General features: G+C 52.2%; 3 protein-coding genes across 3 annotated transcripts in view; all 3 read right to left on the bottom strand.

Annotated features, from left to right (window-relative positions):
* Positions 1 to 1,728: 1,728 nt before the first annotated feature.
* On the bottom strand, positions 1,729 to 21,388 carry LOC133340236 (enoyl-CoA delta isomerase 2-like). The gene is made up of 10 exons (XM_061548267.1): positions 21,331 to 21,388; positions 15,587 to 15,755; positions 14,150 to 14,248; positions 12,599 to 12,778; positions 12,000 to 12,069; positions 11,549 to 11,651; positions 11,027 to 11,147; positions 4,241 to 4,330; positions 3,515 to 3,658; positions 1,729 to 2,864 (listed from the first exon to the last, which is right to left on the bottom strand). Exons 1-10 carry the CDS (start codon positions 21,378 to 21,380, stop codon positions 2,709 to 2,711), a joined length of 1,182 nt encoding a protein of 393 aa, XP_061404251.1. The 5' UTR covers positions 21,381 to 21,388; the 3' UTR covers positions 1,729 to 2,708.
* Positions 21,389 to 25,490: 4,102 nt separating this feature from the next.
* On the bottom strand, positions 25,491 to 26,751 carry LOC133340339 (probable G-protein coupled receptor 34). Its single transcript, XM_061548483.1, has one exon. The coding sequence runs from the start codon at positions 26,464 to 26,466 to the stop codon at positions 25,741 to 25,743; it is 726 nt and encodes a 241-aa protein (XP_061404467.1). The 5' UTR covers positions 26,467 to 26,751; the 3' UTR covers positions 25,491 to 25,740.
* The window catches only part of LOC133340364 (uncharacterized), a 14,803-nt gene continuing 14,147 nt past the window's right edge, over positions 26,733 to 27,388 (bottom strand). Inside the window, exon 6 of the mRNA XM_061548507.1 lies at positions 26,733 to 26,754. Within this exon, the coding sequence (XP_061404491.1) occupies positions 26,733 to 26,754 (22 nt within the window). The remainder of the gene's footprint in view (positions 26,755 to 27,388) is intronic.

The following is a 27,388-nucleotide window of genomic DNA, read 5'->3' as shown; positions in this document are numbered from 1 at the left end:
GAACTGCGTGTGTATAAGTGGATGTGTGTGTGAGTAGATGTATGTGTGTGAGTCGATGTGTATAGGTTCATGTGTGTGTGCAAGTCGATGTGTTTGTGTGAGTGGGTCGATGTCTGTGTGTGTGCAAGTCGATGTGCGTGTCTTTTTCGCCCGGGCAACGCCGAGTACTTCCCGCTAGTGGCTCATAAATATAATGCAGTGGATGTTTATCCAATGGTGGATAGACCTTGGCTCATGGTGATGTGGACATCGATATTCAGCAGTGGATAGACCATGGCTCATGATCCTGATGTACACGAGTTTGTACTTTACCAGCACCAGTGTGACACGTGACGCAGCACTTGGACATGTGTCATTGCTTGAATGAAACATTAGGCCGCTATATGTTTTTGCTGGGTACGTGGCCATTAATAATGAACTAAAATGTATTATTTCCCACTTACAACGCATCGAATGCATCATAGCGCGATTTATAATTTACGGAAAAGTTTATACTCGGGCTAATAACTAACAATCATACTTAATACAGGATTTTTAGGTTAGATCGCGTAAATGTCGTTAAACCTGCCACCACCCGACATAGCCAATTAGCTAAGTTTGTCACGTAAACAGAACATGCCCATTGGTCACTAGTACAGCACACCGGTGTATTGATATTGGTTGTGAAAGCCTACGTGTTAAACAATCATACTATAAAGATAGACACGCTACAAAATACAATCCATACGACAAGACACATATAAGACAATCATATTTTGTATGTTACCAGGTAAGGCCCACTGAGCTATGTAGCTTTTTTTCATAGATACTTGGCCACAAATGATAGCTTAACGAAGTGCAGGGAGGGGCTGGGTGGGGAGGGTGGGACTGGGTGGGGAGGGTGGAGCTGTGTGGGGGGTGGGGCTGGGTGGGGAGGGGCTGGTCACCCCGTGGTGCCCTTATAAAACTAAACGTTTAACCTACTCACGCCGGCTTGTGCCCGCCCTCACAGTCGGGCATATTTGCGGAATACACCACGCCACCGTTGACCCTGGCCATTGACCGAGCAACCCAACGTTCCTACCAGCTCCCTCCGCAGCAGGAAAGTGTTTCATAGCGACTTGGCCACAAATGATAGCTCAGCGAAGTGGCTTACCGTGTGGAAACTTACAGCAGCGAAAAACGCATGATGTTGATTCTCGATGATTCTGGAAACATGAACCCCAAACTGCAATGATTCAAACACTCGTTTAACTAGTGGTGAATCGCTCAATTTGTGGCTAGATTTCAGTTCCGAGAGTTAAAACAAATAAATCAGTTCGACTGTCACGCAGACGAGCATTAACTACGCAGAGTGAGAGCGGACGTGTGCTGCTCTCTGCTGTGCGTGGGGCAGAGCGCCACTTGAAAGAGGGCATCTCAAGAGGCAGCTCTGGGATATCCGCTTCTGAGGGCCGTTTCTCTCTCTGCGAAACATGCGAACGGACTTATCTCCTGCTCAAGCAGATAAAAAAAAGACAAAAATTATTTTAAAATGTGAGGGCAAGTCCATCCACTTCTAGGTTTCTGAAGTGTTAATGACCGTGTCGAGTTTGTCATGTCCTTCGATAAGGCCACTGTGCTCCCGTTGAACAACTCTTGCGGTCACAACTGCCGTTCACCACCCAAAGTGGTGGTGATGTCACCAACTGCGTTTGTGCCAGGCTAGGTGCACCTCGTCGTTACAAAGACACTCACGGAGACACAACGGACCAAAGAAATTGTATTAATTTGCAAATTCTCATTTAAAAAAGTTACGCAAATCGATTTCACGTGGCATCGGAAAAAAGAGTAAATGGACTCGGGACGTCTCCCCGACGGTGATTCGGACGCCATGGCCCTGAAATTAATGCTCCATTAGTGGACCCAGGACGAATTCGATCTCAAACCGAACAGAGCAGTGTGGTGGATGTGCGCTCTCTCACTTGCTCATTCAGTGGCATTTGTAAGCCAAATAAAAATGATATTGCATTGCAATCGTTGCTCACCAACAGCATGTTGTGTTTGTGGATTTGTATGTGTAGGCGCATATGTGTGTGTGCTGCGTGCATATGTGGGCAGCGGAGTAGTGGTTAACACACACTGGCGACCCGAGTCAGATTCCCGCTCACGGCTAACATCGGTGATGAATATCTGAACCTGGTCCTGGACGTCCCCTAAGGTCGACTCAGCCTTAAATGAGTACCTGGTATGGTGAGTAAACATCAGCAATGGGTAGACAAAAACGGCCGGCCGGCCGGGCGTGTTGCTAACCACCCACCCCTTCGTGTGCTGGGATGGTCTGCACAGGTGCTCGCTAACAACACTTTCCCCAACAATTTGTTAAGGCTATATTGGAGGCATTTTTCTCTGTGTGCTTGTGTCTGCGTACACGTGTGCATGTGCGTGCGTGCATGTGTCTGCGTGCATCATCACAGTCCAATGCTCTTTCACCAAATTCTGACAGTGCAGCAGCAGCTGCTGATTTGACGTTTACGAAACGGAATCTCGGGAAACGCGCCGCTACAATCAGTCGCAGTCGGCGCCAATTCGTCACTGACACGCAATCTCACGGCGCTACAACACGAAACGACCACGACGCCTAACCACAAAGCCGCACACCCACCACCACCACCGCGACGGTGAGACGTGACGCCACACGGCACCGCCCAAAGCCGCCGCCTCACCCCACCCCCGCCCCTGGCGGCGGCCTACAGCTTGGCCTTCCTTTGGAAGAAGCCTGCGATGGCGGCCATGCAGTCTTCGGACTGCCAGCGCTCAATAAGGCACTGGCACTCGCGCAAGTTGGCCGCATGCAGCGCCTCCCGCTCCGCGTCGCGTGACAGCTGCTTGGAGAACGCCAGGGACTGCGCACGCAAACGCGACGACACATGGTTAGTTTGCTTGTTCTTACCCCCCAGCCCCGGCACCTCCGAATAGCACGGTTAACGATGTACGGTGCGAAAGAAATTCAATGCACGTACGTGCCCTGCGACGCAACCTCGTTACGTGGAGCGGCGCAAATGGCCGTCGTCGCGCTTCGCACAGTTGGAGCATCGTTCGTACGGAGTAATAAAAAGTAATCCAAACTACAAAACTTTTAATATTTTTACTGTACCAGGTAAGGCTTATCACGTGGATATGTATTGCAGCCAAATACTTTCATGCATGCATGTTGATTCAGACTCTCTTTCAGGAGGGTCCTGCCAAGTTTTTTCAGCAGTGGGCGGCAATGTTTGCTGCGTGTGATCCCAAGCGAGTCAATTCTCAGGTCATTCTTGTTCAGCACTGGGATGCTTTTGGGCCAATTCCCATTACAGTGAAAAACAGTTCAATCGTACACCTTACCGCGTGTTTTTTTTACCATTATAGGAAATCTGAGAAGCCGGAGGAAACCCAGGTCCTTCTTGCTGCGAGGCATGAGCGTTAACCGCTGCGCCCCCCCACCCCCACCGTGCCCAACTGAGCAATTTGCACAAAACAATAGAAACGATGGAACAACGATGGAACCATGCACCTTCTTGGGCAGCTTGGCCAACGTTTCCAAGCGAGCCCACACCTCCCGCTGGAAGCTGTTGTCGGGGTAGACTTCGGTGACAAGGCCCAGGTCGCACGCCTGCTGGGACGTCAGCCTCTTGTTGAAGAGAAGCATCTCGGTGGCCTGGGAGATCGTGAGGACAGGGTGCGCATGAGACGGACAGAGGAAGACGAGCAGGAGAATGTGCGCACGTAGCATGCACTTACATTTTACGTGCGGATGTGTGTTGTTTATATGTGTTGTCACTCTGTGAATGTCCGAAACACCTGGAATTCTATTGGCTCAAGTAGACTCACACAAAGACCAGTAAACTCGCCCAGAGACCCACAGACTCAGTGGAGACACATTGGGCATGTTTCTCTGATAATGCCCCAAAACACCTGGAATCCCATCGCTTCATGCATCCTTTGGTTACTCCTTTTGTCCAATCAGAATTTGATGCCGAGCTCTCTATTCTTCTTGATAACCTCACATGCAATTACCATTTGACCTATACCCTAGGAATGTATGTGGGTAGTCCAGGTGGTGCTGGTGGGTAGGAGGAGGAGCTGATGTTATTGACAACGCTGCTGGCTAGCAGCTTGCGCGCTCGCATGATATTGGCGATCCTGGTGGTGTGCCAAGCCTCTGGAGGCAGTGGGCCAAGTGGCGTCGGTACGGGCAGCGAGCGCCAGGATGCCAAGGTACGGCATTGGCGGAGCTCACCTTGGCGGCGCCCATGAGCTTGGGGAAGATGTAGGAGGAGCAGCCTTCGGGGCTCTGACCCAGCTGGCTGAACGGGGTCTGGAATGTCGCCTTCAAGGGAGACAGAGCGAGCACCGTGAGCACGCACCGAGATACTAAAGAGCTATTAAACAATTTTTATTTTACCAGGTAAGGCCTACTGAGCTATGTAGCTCGTTTTTCAGAAGCCACCTGAGTATCACAAATGATAGCGTAACGAAGTGGTGGCTTATCGTGTGGATCGAACCCACTACCTCCTGTATACCAGGCGATGGAGATAACATCTCACCACCGGTGGCGCCTCCATTCTTCATGCAGGCAAATCGTACGCAAACGTTACTTGAGGCAAATAGTCAAAAGAATCAAGAGTACAACCGAGGTAGGCCAAATAATACGGAAAATATAGACGAGACAGAAAAAAAAGACTTGCAGATCAAAACAGTACTGACACAAAAGACAAGGTGTATGTGTGTGTCTGTGTAAGCACGTCTTTCTGAAGTCGACTACGAAGCGTAAGAACCCACCTGTTGCGAGATCGGACGACGAAGACAGCACGGAAGAGGTCCCCGCAATGTCCCCGGAGTCCGGGGCCCCGGAGATGCACCCCGTGGAGCCTGGCCAACCCGTGCAGGATGTGGTGGCCATGGCCGGCCACTCACCACAGCAGGAGAGCTGGTGACTCCTCACCAGCCAGTTCGGCCAGCTGCTGCAGTCGGCCATGCATCTCGTCTCCCTGATGTTGGAGGTGGTAGCCCAGCTGCGCATGCCCGTCACTTTTTTGGAGCGAGATCGGGCACTTCCCGCTGTTTCTCCTCCAGCTATGTTCGAATTTGGCGCCGTTTTCTCAATGGACGCGACACAGCAATCGGCCGCCATCTTGCCCCCGGGTGCGCCGCAGTAACCAGGCGCTATTTTTAATGCGACACAGCAACCGGGCGACATTTTCTCCCAAGATGCGACACAGCAACTGGGCGCCATTGCCTCTGCTGCAGCGATGCCGCCGAGTGCATCTTCGGGAGCGCCCACGCCAGGCTTCAGCTCCGGCTCTTCCAAACTTCGTCGCCTACTGCCTGTTCGTCCAGCTGGCGGAGAATGGAAGTCCTTTCAAGGCCGGTTCGATGCGGCTTACGCCTCGGTCAGGTAGCCTATGGACGAGGCCCTCAAGGTACTCCTGACGGCATTAGATGATTCTCTAGCCGCATTAAATTTGATTCCGCCTGCGGACAGGGCGACGCTCCCCATGGCGTACGCCCAAATGGCTTTTATTTTTGAGCCGCCCTCCAGCGCACACCAGAAGTTCTTGGTGCGGAGGCGAGGGGAGGCTTAGACGTCTCTCGCCTTCCACAGCTACTTATTGGCGCTGAGTCGGGCGGCCTACCCCAATATGGATTGTGCGGTGCTCAACTCATGTGGGAACTCGGTGTAGTTTTGGCTATAGCAGAGGAGGCGGACATCTTTCCCTTAAAGTGGCGCAGGGGATCCAAGCACACCTCGGCCTGTGCCAGTGGCCTGGTGTGGCAGCGTGCGCAGGGGACCCAGGTCCAGCGAGGGCTGGCACGCTGCAGGACGAGAATCATCTTGCCGCAATCGTTGCACGCGACCAACGCTGGAGAGGCGCCAGGGGCCGCCGGCCAGAGCAGCGTCCACCATCTGCTTCCGCTGTCGCCAGCTTGGCTACATCGCGATGGGCTGCCGCAACGCTCCTGGCGCCTTTGGCGGGACGTCGTCTCCCTCCGCCTTCACATCAGCGTTATAATTCTGGGCCTCAGGCAAGTCGCGGCGCATCAGCCACTTGGCCGCTTCTCCCACCTCACACATCTAGTGAGGATAGGGTTCATGATCACCAGGGTACCACTAAAAGTTTGGAAACGCTCGATGTTCACTCACCGTCGGTTTCTGGGTGGCCTAAGCGGGTCCATCAATGGGCTGCGCTTGCGCATTGGGTTGTGGCGGCCGCGGCGGGTTCCTCCGCGGCCGCTGGTTACGTCCAAGGGGTGTAAGTCCGGATTTTGGTGGACATGGGTGCGTCGGTCACCATTATATCGGAATGCATTTTCAGGTTGTTCGATTGAGGCCTGTACAAGGGGCTTGCATTGCCGCTAATGGAGGTAGTTTAGGTATATTGCGTCACATTGTTGCCTCCATTAGAATTGGTCATATTGAATTGGAAGGCCCCGTCTTAGTCTCAAAGGCGTTGGCAGTGCAATGCCTTTTGGGCACAGATTTCTTGGCCAAAATTCCATGAAAATATTGATTGACCAGGGTTGTGTGGAGATGCCATCGGGCTGTCGTTTGAATTTTTGCGTTCCCCCACCTTGTTGACTCCTCTTGCTGCCAGCATACGAGCTTTGGCTAGGGATTCCATGAACATTCCACCTGGGTCCCAAATATTGATACCGCTGAGGTTGCGCAAACCCCTGAAATTTCATACGGCAGAGGCGGGCATCCTCTTAACTCCAACTAACTACTTTTCGCGGACTTCCTGTTTGGTGGGTTCCCTGATGGTCGTGTTGAAGGACCAGGAGCCCTTTCTACAAATTCTAAACGCGGGTCCTTCGCATGTAATTGTTCCGGCCGGCACCGTTTTGGCGCACGCGACCCCAGCTCTCCCACCAGACGACGCCATGCCGGTTGAGAGGGTTGTGGCTGGCGTAGTACAGGATGGGAAGCCCGACGACTCCTGGATTGATGCGTTTTGTCGGGAAAATGCCCTCTTGGACCTCGAGGAGCGGCAGCGGCTCCGTGCGCTTATTGAACGATTCACCGATGTCTTCAGTCACAGCAAATTTGATATCGGACCCACGTCCATATTAGAGCATCATATAGACACGGGGAAGTCACCCCCCATTCGGCTGAATTCCCATCGCTTTATCCCTAGAGAGAAGGATCATGTCCGTTTGGCCGTTGATGAGATGTTGGCGGCAGACATAATCTCTCCTACTACTAGCCCTTGAGGCACCCCTTATTGTGTTAGTCAAGAAACGGGATGGGAGTCTCCGTTTCTGCGTCGACTTTCGTAAATTAAAAAAGAGTTTGGTGGCAGATGCCTATCCCCTTCCTCGCATGGACGATTCGCTTGACACCCTCTCGGGTGCGTGGTTCTTTTCAACCCTATTTTTGCCTTCGGGCTTCTGGCAATTGCCATTGGATGAGGTCTCCAAACCCAAGACTGCGTTCCGCACACCCCAGGGGCTATTCCAATTCAATTGGCTTCCTATGGGCCTCCACTCGGCCCCCGCCCACCTTCTAACACCTCATGGAGATGGTCTTGGTGGGTCTCCAGTGGGAATCTTGCTAAATTAATTTGGATGATGTCATCGTTTTCAGCCGCACGTTTGACAAATACTTGCATCGTCTCGAGTCGGTCTTCGTCAAAGTGCGTGTTGCTGGCTTGAAATTTAAACCCTAAACATGGCATTTGCTGCAGCCATCGGTGAAGTATTTGGGCCACATTGTTAGTACGTCAGGTGTCGCCACAGACCTGGAAAAGACGGTTTGCATCCGTGCGTGGCCGACTCCCACATCTGTCGCGGAGGTTCGCAGCTTCATTGGCTTCGCCTCGTATAACCGTCGCTTTGTGCGGGATTTTGCGGCTGTTGCGAAACCACCCCATGCGCTGTCCACTAAAGGAAAAAGTTTCATTGGGGCAAGGAGGAGGAAGCAGCGTTTGTCGCGCTTTGAGCGTCCCTGGCAGATGCGCCCCCCCTGGGGTATCCTGACTTCTCCCTGCCCTATGTGCTCGACACTGATGCCAGCGACACGGGGCTGTACTTGCCCAGGTGGTCAATGCCACTGAAAGGGTCATGGCGTATGGCAGTCGCGTGTTGTCCCCCCGCAGAGCAGCATTACTGTGTGACTCGTAGGGAGCAGCTTGCCATCGTGTTTTTCGTGCAATTGTATAGGCTCTACTTGTATGGCAGGTGGTTCACTGTTCGGACAGATAATGCGGCCCTGCATTATTCCTTGCACATCGATCAGCCCTCGGGTCAGCGGTCCCGCTGGCTTGAGGTGCTGCAGGTATTTGACGTCATCCACAGGAAGGGGGCACAGCATGGAAATGCGGATGGCAGGTATGCGTGCATGACGGACTCGGGTCGCTGCAGGGCCCCAATTGACACCGGGCTCCAGTTGATGGTGACAGCCGACACGGCTCCCCCTTCCGGGTGTGTCGCTGCACGTGGATTTCGGCCTAGGTCTCCCTCGGGATGAATGGTCTCGCTTGCAGATGGAGGACACCTCTCTGGTAAAGCTGCGACGCCGTGTTAAGTCGGACGGCCGTTTTTCCTCTCAGTCGACCGCCCCGGTTATTACCCTGCACGACGGCCTACCTATACGCTGAGATACGGAGCTAGAGAGATATTGTGTGATGGTGCCCACTGTCCTACGAGGGAAACCGACTCGTGCAGTTCACGAGAAGTTGATGCACCTTGGGTTCCACAAAACCTTTTAAACTCTTAAGCGGGATTATTACTGGCCGGGCGTAGAAAGCGACGTGACACTACTTGTGAGTGGCTGCCACGATTGTGTACAGCAGAAGGCCCCGGTTGTGCGTGATCGGCTCCCGCTACAGTCCATCCAAGTTTCCCATGTGAATTAACTTGTGGCCCTCGACATTTTGGGCCTATTTCCAACTTCACAACGGGGCCATAAGTATAATTTGGTCGGGGTAGAATACCTCACACGTTGGCCCATGGCATGGCCTTTGCAAAACCCATCGGCCTCGTCTATCACCGATGCCTTTTTGCATGGGTATGTTTTAGATAAGGGTGCCCCTGAACAACTGTTAACCGATCAGGGTCTGAACTTTTCTTCCCGGTTGCTCAAGGTCTGTGACCTCCTCGGCACCGAGAAAATACAGACCTCACCCTACCACCCTCAAACCGACGGGATGGTGGAGTGGTTGAATCGCACCCTCAAATCCATGCTGTGCCACGTGAGCGCGTCTCAGTTGGACTGGGACCTGTTTATTCCGGGTGTCCTTGCTGCGTACAGGTTGGCCCCTCACTCCTCAATGGGGTTTTCACCCTTTTACGTAATGTACGCGAGGGAACCGGAGCACCCGATGCACATGCAAATGGGCCTGGGGCCGTCTAAAAAGGGATCCACTGTGGCCGCTTCGATGAAGGTCACGCTCGACAGGCTGCGTGAGGCACGACAAGCGGCTGTGGACAATTCGGCCAGCCGACAAGCAGATAACGAACGCTTACAAAAGCATCAGGGTTCTGGGCTGCCATGAGTGAAAGGGGAGAAGGCGTGGCTACATTGTTCCCAGGTGCCCATTGGGACGTCCCCAAAATTACATCGCCCTTGGCAGGACCCTGTTGAGGTCGTGGAGGTCCGCCGGCCACAGTGTGTGCTCATCCGCTTCAGTCGCCGGCATTGATTTGTCCACCCGTCTAGGTTAAAAAGATACGTGTTACCTTGTCCTGTTGAATCATCCCCACTTCCGGAGCGGCCGGTGCTTGATGCGTCTGACGAGCCGGGCCGCCCTAGCCGGGATGCTATGCAGTGTAAGCCCTCTGTCTGTCCACCCACAGAACCCCTCCGAGTAGCTCCCGAGGCACCGCCTGTTGGCCCCTCGGTGGTGAGGCCGACGTCGACGGGTACTCTGCCTACTCTGACACCGGACGCTGCCTGGGGGAGTGGACCGGCTGCACATACGCGCTCCAGGGGCACTCCTTTTCGCTTACCACCTCCCCTTGGGCACGTTGTCGTCGGACACCAGCCGACGCTGACGCGTGGTTGGCGCCTTGCACTGCAGGCTGAAGGCCTTCCTACACTTGCCCTCCTGCCTTATCATCTTGTTCACCCGCAGTTGGCTCTGCCTTCCCACCTCCATTTACGTCGTTATTGTTGATGTTGTAGTTACAATTGTTCTGATTGTTGGTTGCTGGCTTTACGCAATGGCCCCGATGCGGGGCAAATTTAGTATAATTAGCAGCCGGGACGGCTGTCATGTCATGGGTGCTGTAAGGGGATACCTTCGGGAATAGGGGCGGGTACAAGTGAAGGGGAGGAGCCACCCAAGGGGTACTTAAGGGTAACCCCGTGACGAAGGCGGGGTCGTTGTGGGAGCCCGGAGTGTGGATCGGCTGCAGGAGGTCTCTCCCGCTCATGACCGGGCAGTGTTGGCTGAACCCCCGTCCGGGGTCGACGAGTGGAAGAGCCGAAGAGATAGCGGAGTGTAGGGCTCCAAGAAGTCTGTGAGAATTGGCTGAGAGTGAGTGGGGTTCTTCTTTCCTCGGCCGGGCAGTGTTGGATGAACCCCCGTCCCGGCCCGAGTGAGAGAGTCAAAGGGATAGCCGAGGTTAGGACGAGGAGAGCTCGGGGTTCTATGGGAAGGACCGAGTATAGAGAACACCTACCCCTGGTGTGAGCCTGAGTCTTTAAACAGTGTTAATAAATGGCGAAAGCCCTTACAAGAAGTTCCGTCTCCGCGTGGTTCTATGACACAACGCATTTATTTGTATAGGAGAGCGGTGGAGCAGCGGTTAGTGCGACACGTTGCAAACCTGGCGACCCGAGTTCAGTTCCCGCTCACGAGCAATATCAGTGGCGAATATCTGAACTGGTCCTGGGCCACCCCATAGGTCGACTCATAGACTTAAACGAGTACCCAGTGCTGTGTGTAAAAACATCAGCAACGGGGAAACAAAGGCGGTCAGAGCGGCCATGGCCTTGGCCATTCACGCCCACGTGTGTGTGCCGAGCCAACCTTCCCCGGGGGATCCCTTGTGATGTAGACATGCATGTGGGTGGGTGGCCGACCCTGCTGCTGGCGTAGACGGCGTCGTAGAGGCCGAGCAGCGTCACCGACACGCCGACCGCCGGGCCGTTCACCACCGCCACCAGTGGCTTGGGGAATTCGATGAAGGACGACACAAACCTACTGCTCGCGCAGAGGTGAACAGCCATCGTTACCAACGCAAACCAAATGCCCCCATCACCGTCATCCGTCGCTAGCCACCCCCCCCCCCCCCGCCGTCACCATCATCCATCACCCATCATCATCATCATCGCCAATCACCAGCATCTATCCTCACTGCTGCCCTTTACCACCGATAACTACCACCACTGTAGTGCATAAACAGCACTGACCATCGTCGTCACTACTCGTCACCCGCCACCACCACCAATCACGACCTCCGCCACCCATCACCACCACCGCCACCACCGCCACTCACCACCATTGTCCATCACCACTGGCATTTATCAATCACCATCCGCACCCAACAACGGCACCACCTTTGACCACCACTGCCACCCCCTCACCCACTCCCCCTGGCTCACCGCAACAGCTCGGCGGCGTCGAGCGCCATCTGCTTGATGCCGCCTGGCGGCATGTTGGTGAAGTTGCTGAGGTCGTTGCCGCTGCAGAAGTAATCGCCGGCGCCTGGGGCAAGAGGTGCATGCGTGTAGGTGAACACACACACGTGCGCGTACGTGCTCGCTCCCACTCTCGCCGGTGCTCACACATACACACTGGTGCAGGTGCACACACGGCTACAGTGTTTCATTCACGGTGCTATGAGTCTGGTAACCCAAGAGCAACTCCCAGCCATGGCTATCCGACCCCTCCCCACCCCTTCACTAAGCCACACTGACCAGCATGAAGTACGATCAGACAAACCCCGTGCCCTCATTGCAGTGGATTGCAAAAAGGGCTGCAAACTAATGATGATGTAGAACATTGGAACAAGCATATCTATATGTAGATGCGATGGCGTATGGGGAATCTCGCCTGTGATAACGGCAAACGCAGACTCGTCTTTCCCAGCCTCCTCCAACGCCTTCATGATCTCTTTGTACATCTGGGAGGCAACACGGGTACTCAAGGACCATTGCAACACATTGCACCTCTCATGCGTCGGCACTTGCAAACCCGACATCCTCCGTGACCGATGGTATGCACGTCTCAAGTCAGATGGTGGCAGGAGTTCCCAGTGAGCTACTGGACCATTCTTTCAACGGCGAGTCAGCCGGGAGATAGCGGTGGCAACAAAGCGCCGCAGTGGCGATATGTTAACTACCTCGCCTGGTATGCAGGAGGTCGTGGGTTCGATCCCAAACCTGACGCCTGCTGTATATTTGGAGTTGGCGTGTTCTCTCTCCCCGTGGTGGCGTGGATTTTTATCCTGGCTCTCTGGTTTTTCCCCTCCACATTTAGAATCAACGTGCGTATATAGTATTTGGCTGCTGTAAATTTCCACACAATATGCCACTAAGTTAAGCTGTAATTTGTGGTCAGGTCGCTTCTGAAAAAGAGCTATATAGCTCAGTGGGCCTGATCTGGTAAAATAGAAACATTGTTTAGTTTAGAGTTGGGTTTGCAGGCGTCACCGTGGTGTTGATGGCGTTCTTCTTGTCGGGCCGGTTCAGCGTGATCACCGTCATGTTGTTCTCACGCTTCAGCTGCAGGGTCTGGTAAGCTGTGGCGCCGGCCTCCGTCGACGGAGCAGCAGGAGCCTCGGCCGCCACCAGCGAGTCGATGAGCTGCACGTACTTCAGCCGAGCCTCCTCCTGCCGGGGTTCAACGGTCGGGGTGAGGGGGTGGTGGTGGTGATGTCATCACGAGCAATAGTGACTAGAGAGACGGCTCATGCGGTCAGTCGCTGGGGATCAAACCGAGCTGAGACCTCAATCTGTAAACTAAAACTAAACTATTTTTATATGACCAGGTAAGGCCCACTGAGCTGTTAGCTTCATTTTTTTAGAAGCGACCTAGCCACAAATAATATCTCAACGAAGTGGATTAGCGTGTGGAAATTTATTGCAGCCATGCAAACTGCAAATATACAGGTGTCAGGGTTCGGGATCAAACCCACGACCTCCTGTATACCAGGCGAGGTAGTTAACATCTCACCACCGTGGCGTCCTCTAACCCAGGATCTCAACATACATACAAAGGTGGTTGGGTGGTTCATGGGGTTAATCGTTGAAGACCAAATCGGGTTGAGACACCTCAATCCGTATTGCAACAACTGGTGAGATGCGGTAGCGCTGGCCATGACGATCTCTGGACCTTGACCTGGCATTGAGGTTGCCATGTGCGACTCGCCGTACTCCCCACCAATAAAGTTAAAGTGAGAGGTGGTCCGGGTGGGCTAACGGGGCTCATAATGGCCAGGTCAGAGATGGTGAACGGGCAACGGCTGAGATCTTGGGTTAGAGTGAAGAATTTAGCCCTCCTCGACGTAGCTGGGTCTCCTCAAATGTAGAGAGCCGATGGTCTCAGCCCATTTACCAATTGACCACGCGCAAAAAAATACGTCGCGTGATGGCTCAATCCAGCTCTGAGAATATCCATTTGATTGCCATGCTGCGAACATGTCCACAACAAAGCTGTCAGAATCTGAGAGTTTGTTTACCATACAAGAACTCAAATACAAGGTCAACCTGGTGAAGATGGCCTTAAAATGGAAAGATAACACGAGCACATGCGCTCTAAATGTTGGGATAATAATGATTGTATGTTTGAAATAGCTGCCCTTCTTTACGCCGGGGCAACTCAGAACTTGCATCATCTCGAAAATTTTGATAGGGCACCCTCAGTGGAAACTATCTCTGTGCAGCACCTGGCCTGCAAGTGGGTATTTGTCTGCCAGTAGGGGGCAATGATTGCTGCGCGTGATCCGTAACCCCAATTGAGTAATTTTCGGGTATTTTTCGAATTGGCAAATTTGGACCGTGATGCCAGCACACAATGGCCCACACTCTGAGCAAATGACACCAGGGGATCTTTAACGTCGACCTCGAAGCAGACAAGGGCGTATCTTTACGGTTAACACAACGGCGGTAATGACCAGGGTGGCCTGCCGGCATTTTAACCGGCGAACCTCCTGGGCCGCGTCACCGCCCCGTAGCCTCCCGGAAGCGACATGCGGCGGTTACCTTGCTGAGGGGTCCCAGGTTCTTCCACGCCTCCCACTTCATTTTGTTGACAAAGTCCAGCATTCCGGGCTTGGGGGTGTTGCAAGACCCCTGCGTGGACTGAACGGACACAGCAGGGCACATCAAGACCCACCGCCAACGCTCAACCACAGCGCCAAACCGACGGCTCAAAATAGAAATCGCCACCGACGCCGCTTCTACACCTCCCCCCGCACCCAAAAATAACATTTGGCGGCTGGCTCAGACTGCCTCCAACGCCATGGAAATTCCATCCGGGCCCAGCAGGGGGAAAACGTCCTGATAACGATTTCTGTCAGCAAGTGGCGCTGCAGATAGCAGGTTATGGGGAGGCCGGCGGAAAACTACTGACCGCTTCCGTCAAAATGCCGCCTTGCAGCAGGAAACAAAGACAAATATTCCCCCTATAGCCTCAACAGACTGTTGGGGCAAGTGCTGTTAGCGAGCACCTATGATGGCCGGCACGGCACACGAACAGGTGGGTGGCCAGCACCATGCCCAGCCGCCTTTGTCTCCCCAGTGGTGATGTTTACACATTGCACCAGGTACTCATTTAGGCTGAGTCGACCTACGGGAGGCCCAGGACCAGTTCAGGTAATCGTCACTGGTGTTGGCCATGAGCGGGAATCGAACCTGTGTCGCTAGGTTCATAGCGCAGCGCGCTTACCGCTACACTACCGCTCTCCACCCACAGCAGGATACACACACGCACACACACACGCGCACGTAAGTACGGTGCTTTTATAAAATATCTAATTATGAGAGGGGGGTGGGGCTGAGCCTTCGGTACGGGGGGCTTGGGCCCCCCCTCCAACCTCCTCCCACGGCACTGCTGCACCTGTACTCATGTCCATCTCTCTTGTTCTATATCGCTATTCATGTCACAGTCGACCCCTCCTTCTCTCCGCGTCCGTCTCTAAGAGGCCGTCTTCTCTGCACACCTCTTACTTTCCGTACAAGGGTGTTTCCCCTCTGGCCGGCCACTGTTTACCTCGGTGTGTGGTGGTGGTGATTGGGGTTGGGGTTGTGGTGATTGTGAACCCAGCAACCCGACTTCGATTCCCGCTCACGCTAATACCAGTGACGGTTATCTGGACCGGTCCTGGGACTTCCCTAGGTCGACTCGGCCTTAAATGAGTACCCGTTGCAGTGTAAAAACATCGCCACTGGGCAGACAAAGGTGGTCGGGCGTGGTGCTGGCTACTCACCCCCTCGTGTGCCATGCCGGCCTTCATAGGTGCTATTTGCTAACAGCAGTTGCTCCAACAACCTGTTAAGGCTATACGGAGGATTTTTGTCTTTGGTGGAAGTGGTGGTGGTGATTGGGGTTGGGGAGGTAATGGTGGGGGGTGGTGGTGATTGGGGTTGTGGTGGTGGCAGTGGTATGGGGGTGGTAGTTGGTGGGGGTGCGGGTACCACCTGCTTGAAGAGTGCGTAGACCTGGAGTTTTGCCTCATTTCCTGGGTCCGACGTCAGCTGTCCCAGTCGCTGCTTCGCCGCCTCAAACTCGGCCTCACTCGCCACGGGACGCATGGCCACGGCGGAGCTGCCGAGGCTGGCACGAGGATCGTCTCTCCACGGCACTGTCCTGCACGGCGGTGACGACGACGACGCGGAGGATGAGCACGTGATCAAGACGACGCGACATCTCACCGCTCCGCGCTCCCGAGTGTGATCTCTCGAGTAAAAAAAAATACTATTTTTATTTTTAGCAGGTAAGGCCTACTGAACTATGCAGCTCTTTTTCAGGAGTGACCTGGCTACAAAGGATAGCCCAACGAAGTGGCTTATCAAGTGGAAATTTATAGCGGCCAAATACTCTAAACGCATGATGTTGATTCTAAATGTGGAGGGGAAACACCAGAGGACCCGGAGAAAAATCAACACGACCACGGAGAGAACAGGCAAACTCCATTTATATAGGCATCAGGGTAAGGATCAAACCTACGACCTCCTGTATACCTGGCGAAGGAGTTAACTCGCCGCCGCAAGCGTAGAATGCGCAACGCGGCACAGCTTATACTCGCGCTCGGAGCAAGAATGATTCACAGGCATGGAAAACCACGGATGAGTCGCAACGCAGCCAAAACCAATGCCAATAATTGGCCAAGCTCTCTGGTTCTATGTCGGGATGTTTGGCCAACTCCATATGGGACATCTTCAGACTCCCAATTAAATCACGACTCATACCTAAAACCCACGCAACTACCGCAGGCATCTCTCAACTCCCAACAACTTCTGAAGATGGCCGCAGTAGTGCGTGGTGAAAGCCCGAGAGAAGATATACTCAGCAAGAAATACCACACTCGGATCATCAGTGGCAGCGAAAACCTACACGTTGAATCCTCCGGAGGGACAATGCCACCGACGCCACCGAGAGGTATGGCTGGCGTTTATGCTGTGAACTCTGTACCACATTGCCAATCATCACTGATCAGTGGTAACGGTGGAGTGGGTGAATGATTTACCTGCTGTTGTTTTTTTCTCCCGGTGCAGAACTGAACTCTAAAAGGGACGCGAGTCTGGATCGCCAAGCTCATCCCTTAAACAGGAACGACTCTGTAGGAGTCCTTGGTGCCATCGTCTTTCCACCGTGATATGCGAACCAGGAGCTCATCCTTGTGCTAATTTTGGCTCTTTAGTTAAAAGAGAAACGACGGATAAACACCTGGTGTGCTGTGCTGGACTATGCCCCAAATGTCTATGCCCCCGACTCCACCAACTAGCACTGACCAATACGGTGAAGTATGGCCAAATAACCTTGACGACCCACGCGGCTTTGGGAGGCCCTCACCCAACAGTTTATTGACAAAAAAGGGGATGTCTGTACATGTGCACCGCAATGAAGATCATGACAATGTCGACAGCAGTGTGATGATGATGAGTGTTTGAAAACTATTGTAATGCTGTCACTGTCCGCCAAATAGGTTCGAGAGAGTAACCAGGCAGGCCGTAGCCAGCTGGCAATCCTATTTTGAGTTTGAGTGGCAGCAGTGTGTCTGTACTTTGAACTTCTTTCGCACCGTATGTAGCCAAATGTGCCAATCAGAGGTGCAGGGGGAAGGACAACAAACTAAATACAAAAATAAGTTATCATGCAATGAGTTTTCAATCAAAATAATAAAAGTGCATAGCTCCAGTGGCTTCCTAAAATCGGAAGAGCGTTTCCAGATGGCCACAGAAGAGCATCTGAAAGCGCACAATGTTGCGCTGTCTCTGTTCAATGGCCAGCCAAAATCCGCTGCTGTGTGGATGAACCGGAGTTCGTGTGGTGATTTATATGCTCCTTGACGAGATCAGCAAGGTATTGTGGTTCATTTGTGGCAAGAGCTTTAAAAGTGGCGACGCTGATTCCATTAAAAGTTGCTACTCACTCTCCCGTCCAGGTCACGCCTTCTCGTGAGACCCGACTCCTACCGACGAGACAGCGTGTCGAATCCAGTCCAGAGTTTGCGCGTGTTTGAACCAATGCCACTTGAAATTATGGGCTCCAAGATGGCCGCATGGCAAGCTTAGCTGATGGAATGTGTAAAAGAAAAATGCCCAAGTGAGATTATATATACATAGCTGTGCAGTGCACTTATGCAACTCGCAAACAACTACACCACCCCCCACCCGCCTCTCTCTCTGGTGGTGACTTTGGCTGAGGTTGTGGTAACGCTGGGTGAAGGTCAACGGGTGTGTGGATTTCTTGGGCTTCACAGCCAAATGTCCAATCGCCTGCAGGAAAGCAGTTTAAACCCCAGGACCCATCCACCGACTTGTTGACCTGTGATGGTTCTAGACTACCGTGTGTGGTTTAGATGTTAGGGTTCTCTTCTTCTTTCGTTTGACTGATGTACTATTTTTTTTTATCAGAGAAGGCCCACTGACCTAAACAACTCTTTGTCAGAAGCGACCTTGCCACAAATGATAGCTCAACGAAGTGGCTTGTCATGTGGAAATGTATAGCAGCTAAATACTCTAGCGCATGTTTCTAAATGGGGAGGGAAAAACCGGAGGACCTAGACAAAAATCCACGTGACCATGGGGAGAACGTGCAAACTTCAAATATAAAGGTGTCAGGGTCGGGATCGAACCCACGACCACCTGTCTACCAGGAGAGGGAAATAACATCTCACCACCGCGGTGTCCTTGTTGCGCCGCATGTAGATGCATGTAGATGCGGAGCAACAACTGCAACTTCACATTTAGGTGGTCAAGCCAGACAACCGCGTCAGGAGCAGTGGAGTGCGTCGCCGTGATGTTTCCTTCGTATTTGTGGATCGAGCGTTGGATGTGAGGGTTAGGGCTGTGTGTCGAGCCCACTGGTGCAGCCTCCTCCACCTCCCCATCCTCATCTCTCCTGACCCCGTGCTCCTGCTTCTCCAATCCGTTTCCACCCTCCCATTTTCTTCTCCCTTCCCCCACCCATTCCCATTTTTTCCATTCACTATACAGGATCCTTGTGACTCTTACTTCCCTTTCCTGTGGGGCGGGTGTCATGGGTAAAACGTTGCTCGTGTCCGTGAAATATTGTGGGCGCTATGACTCACATTATTATTCTTATTGCAGCATTAGCATGTACCTAAAACAGCTATTGAAGATGGCCCGGGATCAAATAGGTGGGTGGATGTGTGGGAGTCGGAGTGCTCTTGGCAATGTAACTCTGTACACCTCTACCTAACTCCATGGCACTGTACATAATTCTTTGTGTCTTTCGGTAAAGTCACGTACAGCGAGGGAAAAAAGTATTTGATCCCCTGCTGATTTTGTACGTTTGCCCACTGACAAAGAAATGATCAGTCTATAATGTTAATGGTAGGTTTATTTGAACAGTGAGAGACAGAATAACAACAAAATCCAGAAAAACGCATGTCAAAAATGTTATAAATTGATTGGCATTTTAATGAGGGAAATAAGTATTTGACCCCTTTGCAAAACATGACTTAGTACTTGTTGGCAAAACCCTTGTTGGCAATCACAGAGGTTAGACGTTTCTTGTAGTTGGCCACCAGGTTTGCACACATCTCAGGAGGCATTTTGTCCCACTCCTCTTTGCAGATCTTCTCCAAGTCATTAAGGTTTCGAGGCTGACATTTGGCAACTGGAACCTTCAGCTCCCTCTACAGATTTTCTATGGGATTAAGGTCTGGAGACAGGCTAGGCCACTCCAGGACCTTAATGTGCTTCTTCTTGAGCCACTCATTTGTTGCCTTGGCCGTGTGTTTTGGGTCATTGTCATGCTGGAATACCCATCCATGACCTATTTTCAATGCCCTGGCTGAGGGAAGGAGGTTCTCACCCAAGATTTGACGGTACATAGCCCCGTCCATCGTCCCTTTGATGCGGTGAAATTGTCCTGTCCCCTTAGCAGAAAAACACCCCAAAAGTATGTTTCCACCTCCATGTTTAACGGTGGGGACGGTGTTCTTGGGGTCATAGGCAGCATTCCTCCTCCTCCAAACACGGCGAGTTGAGTTGATGCCAAAGAGCTCCATTTTGGTCTCATCTGACCACAACACTTTCACCCAGTTGTCCTCTGAATCATTCAGATGTTCATTGGCAAACTTCAGACGGGCATGTATATGTGCTTTATTGAGCAGGGGGGCCTTGCGGGCACTGCAGTTTTTCAGTCCTTCACGGCGTAGTGTGTTACCAACTGTTTTCTTGGTGACTATGGTCCCAGCTGCCTTGAGATCATTGACAAGATCCTCCCGTTTAGTTCTGGGCTGATTCCTCACCGTTCTCATGATCATTGCAACTCCACGAGGTGAGATCTTGCATGGAACCCCAGGCCGAGGGAGATGACAGTTCTTTTGTGTTTCTTCCATTTGCAAATAATCACACCAACTGTTGTCACCTTTTCACCAAGCTGCTTGGCGATGGTCTTGTAGCCCATTCCAGCCTTGTGTAGATCCACAATCTTGTCCTTGACATCCTTGGAGAGCTCTTTGGTCTTGGCCATGGTGGAGAGTTTGGAATCTGATTGATTGCTTCTGTGAATAGGTGTCTTTTATACAGGTAACAAGCTGAGATTAGGAGCACTCCCTTTAAGAGTGTGCTCTTAATCTCGGCTCGTTACCTGTAAAAAAGACACCTGGGAGCCAGAAATCTTTCTGATTGAGAGGGGGTCAAATACTTATTTCCCTCATTAAAATGCCAATCAATTTATAACATTTTTGACATGCGTTTTTCTGGATTTTGTTGTTGTTATTCTGTCTCTCACTGTTCAAATAAACATACCATTAAAATTATAGACTGATCATTTCTTTGTCAGTGGGCAAACGTACAAAATCAGCAGGGGATCAAATACTTTTTCCCTCACTGTAGATACGTTAAAAAAATAATAAAATAAAACTACGACGTTTCGATCGCAACACAAGCGAGTGTCATCAGGTGGAATAAGTAATATTTAAAAATAATATTTTAAAAACACGCTTTCATGAAATGTACCCTACTCGTAATGGCAGAACTCCACGACTCCAGGAAGTGGCCCCGGAGCTTGCCACGACATAAGGGGCCGTGGTGATTTACAGCCAACGTCAGTTGAGCGTGGACAATTAGACCCAAGCCGAAACATAACATGTAAAAAATAGTTTAAAAAATAGTTTAAAAAAAAGTTTTGTTATTTTTTGATGATAGAATATAGTATTGTCATCGGTATGACATAAGTATACCACGTTTGTAGTCGATACCACATTGGGAAGTGGGTAAAAATTGAGTTACGAGATTTGAGGATACAACAGAGTTAATAAAAAGCGTGTAATAAAAATGGGGGGAAGCTACCAAAGGCGATACGTTTTAAAGGTTGAAAATGGGCGTAGCCCAAGCGTCATGATGCCAGAACGAAGTGGGAGGGGCACAAGTGCCCTCAGTCCAGCACAAGCGGAGAGGGTTACGTTAATGCGAAATCGGAGAATCAAGAGAAAGACGCGAACAACTTGTGGTATGCACAATGCAGGGGCGACACCGCAGGAACTGCAATTGCTGGTCCCATCTTTAGTAAAATAAAACTAACATCGGAAGGTGCCAAGATGGAAACTTCACAGCTAGTTATGACTTAAACTTGTTAATGACGTCCTTCCAACGATTGCTGAGTTGTGAACCCATCCTCGCGGTTGAACTCTGACGAGCGTTTCCGAAACGTCTCGGCCCGCAGCCGCCAAATCGCCGTCACCGACCTGAACGAAGCGCGGTGCAGCAGCCCGCCCAGCTGAGCTCCAGCCGCCATGGCAAAGTGACGTCAGACCCGCGAGATGACGTCATGTAACCACCGCGACCGCGTTGGTTACATGACGTCACGTAACCATGGCCGCGTGGGTTACACGCCGGCACGTCACCACCGCGGCCGCGTATAAGTAGGTTACATGCGGTCACGCGCGAGGATGTAAGTGTGACGTCATGCAACGGGGGCGGGGGGGGTGCGGTGACGTCACGAGTAGGTACGAGAGCTCAGAATCGGAAAATGTATTACCACTGCAGGAATCCGATGAGCTGTGAAGATCTTTTTTTCACAGATGTGGGTCAGTGTTTATAACCGAATAAAAAGACCAGCTTTTAATATAATGTGTAAAGTTGAATTCGCATCAGGCACCAGGGTATACATAATTGCTGTCTCCAACTCTTATGGTCTCCCTATTTGTGCTATGAAGAAGGGCCATTGCCTGAAACGTCGCCTCTTGCATAGTTTTCCTTTGAAGGCCATAACGTGTTATTGATTCTGATTCTATCGACGAGCGTATTTAACACCTTGTGCTGTGACGTCATGTCGCCGATAGGGGTTGACACAAATCTGTAGGTATGTGACGTCACGCTTTTTTGACACTTTATTTTACCTGAAGACGATTGTTTGTGTTGCGATCGGAACGTTACCATTCTATCTACGTGGCTTTACCGAAAGACCCAAGCAATATTAATACAATACGGTAATGTATTTTTTTTACAGGAGCATTGTTCAACACCATTTAAATTCAATTATTGCTTAAAAAAGAGAGTTATTAAGCTTCCTGGTGATGCTGTTGCGTTGGCAGCGGTGTGCAAACAACGAAGGAAGACATTCTACAAGGACACTGGCGTTAGTGGGGGAATTTTTTTTTAACTGTAATAGTCTATAAGATAGGAAGTAAACGAAATTTCATAAATAGGAATGGCTTTTTCCATTAATTTAATACCAAAAAAATTGCATTCGTGTACTCCTAACCTAAAAAAGTACACCTATATCACTTGTCAGAATAATAATAAAGAACTTAAATATTAAAGCGATTTCATAATAATTAATTTAAAACAAGTACTGTATTAACCTCATCAGGGAGCTCACCATGAGATGTGCCGCGTGTTGAAATGACTGGCAAGGCGATGTGGGACGCGTTCGTGTTGCCACTTGCAGGGATTCCGTGACGCTGCCGGCGATCAGAATCAGAATCACTATTTTAGTCTGCAGGAGGAAATCTGAAGAGCTATGAAGTTCTTTCTCACAGATGTCCGGTAGCGGATCGATGACGATGCAATCTCCGGGTGGCTTCTCGTCTGACGATCTCGTGGCGAGCGCGTGGCATTTTCGTCGACGGTGGAAAATGTGTCCGGAAATTTTGGTCAAATAATTTCACGAGAAATTTCGTAAAACCACACTGGCTCACAGATACACACCGGCACACAGATCGGCACACAGATACACTGACACACAGATACAACACTGGCACACGCAGGCATACAAATACACATTTACTAATGTACACACAATGTCCAACGTGTCTAATCAGTACTAAACTCACCACGCAGTTCACCAGCACCCAGGACAAAACTCACCACGCAGTTCACCAGCACCCAGGACAAAACCCACTACACAACTCACCAGCACCCAGTACTAAACTCACCACGCAAATCACCAGCACCCAGTACTAAACTCACCACGTAGTTCACCAGTTTCCGATCGAGATCATAAGCTACGCGTGTGCGTGTGTGTATATTTTACAGAGTTTTATTCAACACACGACACGATACCTTACGACTGTCACCGTGAGCACGCACACGGTTGGCACGACGCTGAACCAAACAGAGTCTCTCCCGTTAGATCGGATTGCCAGCTTGTTTATGGATTATTGTTGTTTTATTTTTCAGTAGCATTCAGCAATAGTCACGCCAACTTGTAGCGCGCTCTAGGCCTCGGCAAGGTAAGGTCATTTACCCTTCTTACCGGGTAAAAGGGTAAAGGTAAAGAGGGTAAGGTGTCGACATGCCAAGGGGTAAGGTAAAGGGTAGGGTAAAGGTAGCTCGGAAGAATTACCCGGTAGGGTAAAGATAGGCTCGTTGCTTTTTACCTTTTACCTTACCTGCTAAAGGGTAAAAGGTAGGGTAGAGTGATTGTATTGTGGTAAGGTAAAAGGTAAGGTAAAGGTAGGCTCTCCTCGAGAGAGGACGACTCAGGGACGCGAGATGGAGGAACCGCAGATGAGCGGGGGAAGGCAGCAGCAGCCGCCACGCGATGAGCTGGGGCTACCAACAATTGCCCGCCCCTCCCCAAGCTCTGCATCCCTCTATATATTAAGGGCGCCACGGTAACGAGATGTTAACTACCTCGCCTGGCATGCAGGAGTCGTGGGTTCGATCCCGACCCTGAAGCCTGTATATTTGGAGTTTGTGTTTCTCTCTCTTTCCCTGTGGTCACGTGGATTTTTCTCCGGGTTCTTCCGATTTTCCCTTCCACATTTTGAAACATGCGTTTCGAGTATTTAGCTGCTATACATTTCCACGTGATGATCAGCACTTCGTTGAGCTATTATTTTGGCCAGGTGCTTCTGAAAAAGAACTGTTATAGCTCAGTGGGCCTTACCTGATAGCATTAAAATAGTAAATAGCAGTAAGGTGTTATCGGCCAATGAATTGGTTTTCATAACCGAGGGAGGAAACCAAAGCACCCAGAGAAAACCCACGTGTGCGTGGGAGGGGGCAACGCTCTATCCCGTACAGACGGAACAGATGGAGTCCACAGTTTAGCTCTACCGCCTTTTCCAGGCAAACCCACGGAATGGCTCCCTCCTCGACGCCCACGGGAAGGGAGTTTCACAACATCTGTGCGGTGATCCACCAACTCCCGCTGCTGCCTCCACAGTGCTGGATTACAGGCAACCGTGCATCGCCACGGCTGCCCGGTCATATAGAGGAGTGCTGGCGCAGTGGTTGGCGCACTGCACTTACCGGCCAGGCCACGTGCGTTCCATTGCTGCCGACCACGGCATTCGTCACCAACGCCCATTGCCCAGAGTGGTGAAGTATGGTCAAACAACTCGCACGACCCAAACGGCGTGGGGTGGCCTTCATCCAGCAGTGGATGGAAAAGGGCATAGACGTATTTATGTACTGTATCTATGGACAGAGTGCACCCACCTTAGAAACCAAAACGGACTGACTTTACGCTGGCGCAAGTGCAATTAGCGAGCACCTATTAAGGCCGTCACGGCGCGCGGCGGCGTGATGTGGCCTATAGCCCCGTACCACACCCGACCACCTTTGTCCGAACAGTGCCGATCTGTACACACAGCTCCACGTGCTAATTTAAGGCTGAGTCGACCTAGGGATCTCGACGACAAAGTTGAAGGCCGTCCAAACTCGTGCCATCACGGCCCCCCTCCCCTGAGCCAACCTTGCACCTCCGATTAGCACGGTTGGCTACGTACGGTGCGAACGAAGTTCATCATACGGTCCGTGCATAGTGGGGCTGGAGGTTACTTATGACCTAAACACTAATCTCATGTCAAACCCGAACACATGCAGCTCAGGTTCAACCCCCTATCCTAACCCCTACCCGAACCTTCACCCTAACCCGTACCCTAACCCCTGTCCTAACCTTTACCCTAACACCTCCCATAACACCGGCTCAACTCCCAATGCGAGAGAGAGTTCCATCACAACAATGCGCGCTACGCACTCGGTCCAGGGCTCGGCAACCTCCGGCTCCGGAGCCGCGTGCGGCTCTTCAAGGACTGATGCTTCGTGGCATCATTCACATCGCATTGCGGCTCTTCAAATATTGATGGGGGTTTTTTTTTACCGAATTCGAAAAGCAATGTCTCTGCTTGTTATTTTACTTGCAGACCCCTGCGCCAAGCACAATCCACGAGGCAATGTGCACTGGTGACTGTGCACTAGTTACTATGTACTAGTCAATGTGCACTACGTACACGTCACCGTGCACTATTAGTCGTTATGTACGAGTGAGTGTGCACGAAGTACTAGCCACTATGTACCAGTTGCTATTTACTAGTCAGTGCGCACGAATGTACTTGTCACTATGTACCAGTTGCTATTTACTAGTCACTGTGCACAAAGTACTGGTCACTGTGCACCGGGCACCGTGGTGGCTGGCGCTGCGCACTAGGAGCGCGTCATGATGAAGAATACGAGCGGGTCGAGGCACGTGCTGAGCGCCGTCACCTGCAGGCACATCTCGTTGAGCATGTACCACCGATGCCTCCCATCGCAGCCCGCTCCCGACGCGTCCGCCTGCGCCGCCACGTAGGGCAGTCGCGTGGCGTGGTAGGGCCCGTAACACACCACGAACGCGGCGAACATCCACAGCAGCTTGAGCAGCGCCCTCATCTCCACGCTCGCCGCCCCGGGCGTCCCCGGCCGGCGTCCCCCGGCGCCGCCCGCAGACGCCGGCCCAGGAGGCAGAAGCCGACGACGAACGCGACGCACGCGATGGCGTAGAGCGCGGTGAGTGCCACGTTCACCCGCAGGACGTAGGGCTCCTCGACTCGACCGCTGTACTCGAAGCAGACGGACTCCTTCCTGGCCGCATCCCTCGTCGTGTTGGTGCCGATGATCTCGAGGTACACCGGGGTGGCGAGCGCCAGGCTGAACACCCAGGCCAGGGCGCACACGGGCAGCGTGTAGGCGCGCAGCACCGCGCGCGCCACGTTTCCGCCGCCGCCGCCCCCCGCGCCAGAATCGCCGTGCCGTCGCCACAGCTGCACGAAGCGGTAGACGCAGAGGCAGACGAAGAGGAGCACGGAGACGTACATGTGCACGTAGAGGAGCGCCGACACGGCCGAGCAGAAGCCCGCGCCGAACGGCCACGAGCGTTCGCGCGCATAGTGGACGATGCGAAAGGGCAGGCTGAGCAGCAGCACGGCATGCGCGGCCATCAGGTTGAGGCCGAATACGGCCGGAGCGCTCTTGAGGTCGCGGGACGCGGGCCCCAGCACTCGCCAGCACGCCAGGCCGTTCCCCACCACGCCCAGCACCAGCAGGGTGCTGTAGAAACCGATCATCCCCTCATTGGAGCCCTGCGGGAGGAATTTGCAGTGCTCCGGTGGCATGCTCGCTGCCCGCTCCCTTGCTCCGTCATGCAGAGGATTCGGTGTCCGGTTTGTTTCGAAAGACTCAGCAGCAGCGCGCTCCGCTGATGGCCGGTTCGATGACGGCCGTTGTCCACCTGGACACGCGGAGCAGGAGGCAAGGTTCCACGGAGACTCGCGAGATGGGACGAATTTTGTTTTGAGATGGAGTTGGAGGTCAAGCAGTGACCTTAGCCTGGAGGGAGCTGCATCTTTTGGGCAAGGGACCTTCCCTTCCTAGTCCCTCGTCAGAGCACAGATGGCTGCCACCTGCAGTCACAACACCAACGCACGACCAGCGATAGTTAATTTTCGCGCGTGGGATTTTATTCTCGATGGGTGGAGCGGTGGCGCAGTGGATTGCACATTGAACCTCTAGCTATCTATCCTGGGATCAATTCCCGGCCATGGTTGCCACCAGTGGCGAGTGGTCCAATCGACCCGTCCATACAGGGCGAACTAGGCAGTCGCCTAGGGCGCCAAGTTAAGTTTGGGCGCCAAATTTGAGGGGGAAAAATACAAAAAAATTACGAAGATGTCAGTATTTTAATTCCCGTGCGCGTACGGAGGGAATATGAATTTTCATGAATTTCTCAATATTCCTGAGAATCTATCGGTTGGACAGATGGACGGACGGGACCAAACGAATCATTATTCCTCTGTTAAAAAAAAATCTGCTTACAAAACATTACACGGAAAATATGGGCCTAAATGTCTCGCAGTTTAGCAAAAAAAACCTCAGCCTGGAGTTGCCTTTGGGATTTGGGGCGCCGATTTCGCGACGTCCCCAGGTCGCCAGTCGCTGGCACCGAGGGTAGGGCCGCCTATTGCTGGGCCCCACACCTCCCCACCACCTTCACCCACCTGCATTGACCAGTGTGGTGAAGTATGTCATCAAACAACC

This window comes from Lethenteron reissneri, chromosome 9 (genome assembly GCF_015708825.2).
Source record: "Lethenteron reissneri isolate LAM-NWPU_2019-01 chromosome 9, ASM1570882v1, whole genome shotgun sequence".
NCBI lineage: Eukaryota > Metazoa > Chordata > Hyperoartia > Petromyzontiformes > Petromyzontidae > Lethenteron > Lethenteron reissneri.
This window is presented reverse-complemented; position numbering and strand designations above follow the sequence as displayed.

What these genes read in the sequence shown, in the direction of transcription:
- LOC133340339 (XM_061548483.1), bottom strand. Translation starts at nt 26,466, where the DNA reads ATGCCACCGGAGCACTGCAAATTCCTCCCGCAGGGCTCCAATGAGGGG.
- LOC133340236 (XM_061548267.1), bottom strand. Translation starts at nt 21,380, where the DNA reads ATGGCGGCTGGAGCTCAGCTGGGCGGGCTGCTGCACCGCGCTTCGTTC. An exon ending in AGAACGCCATCAACACCACG is followed by an intron (nt 12,070 to 12,598) that starts GTGACGCCTGCA and finishes GTTGCCTCCCAG; the next exon opens with ATGTACAAAGAGATCATGAA. An exon ending in CCGTCTACGCCAGCAGCAGG is followed by an intron (nt 4,331 to 11,026) that starts GTCGGCCACCCA and finishes TCTCCCTTGAAG; the next exon opens with GCGACATTCCAGACCCCGTT.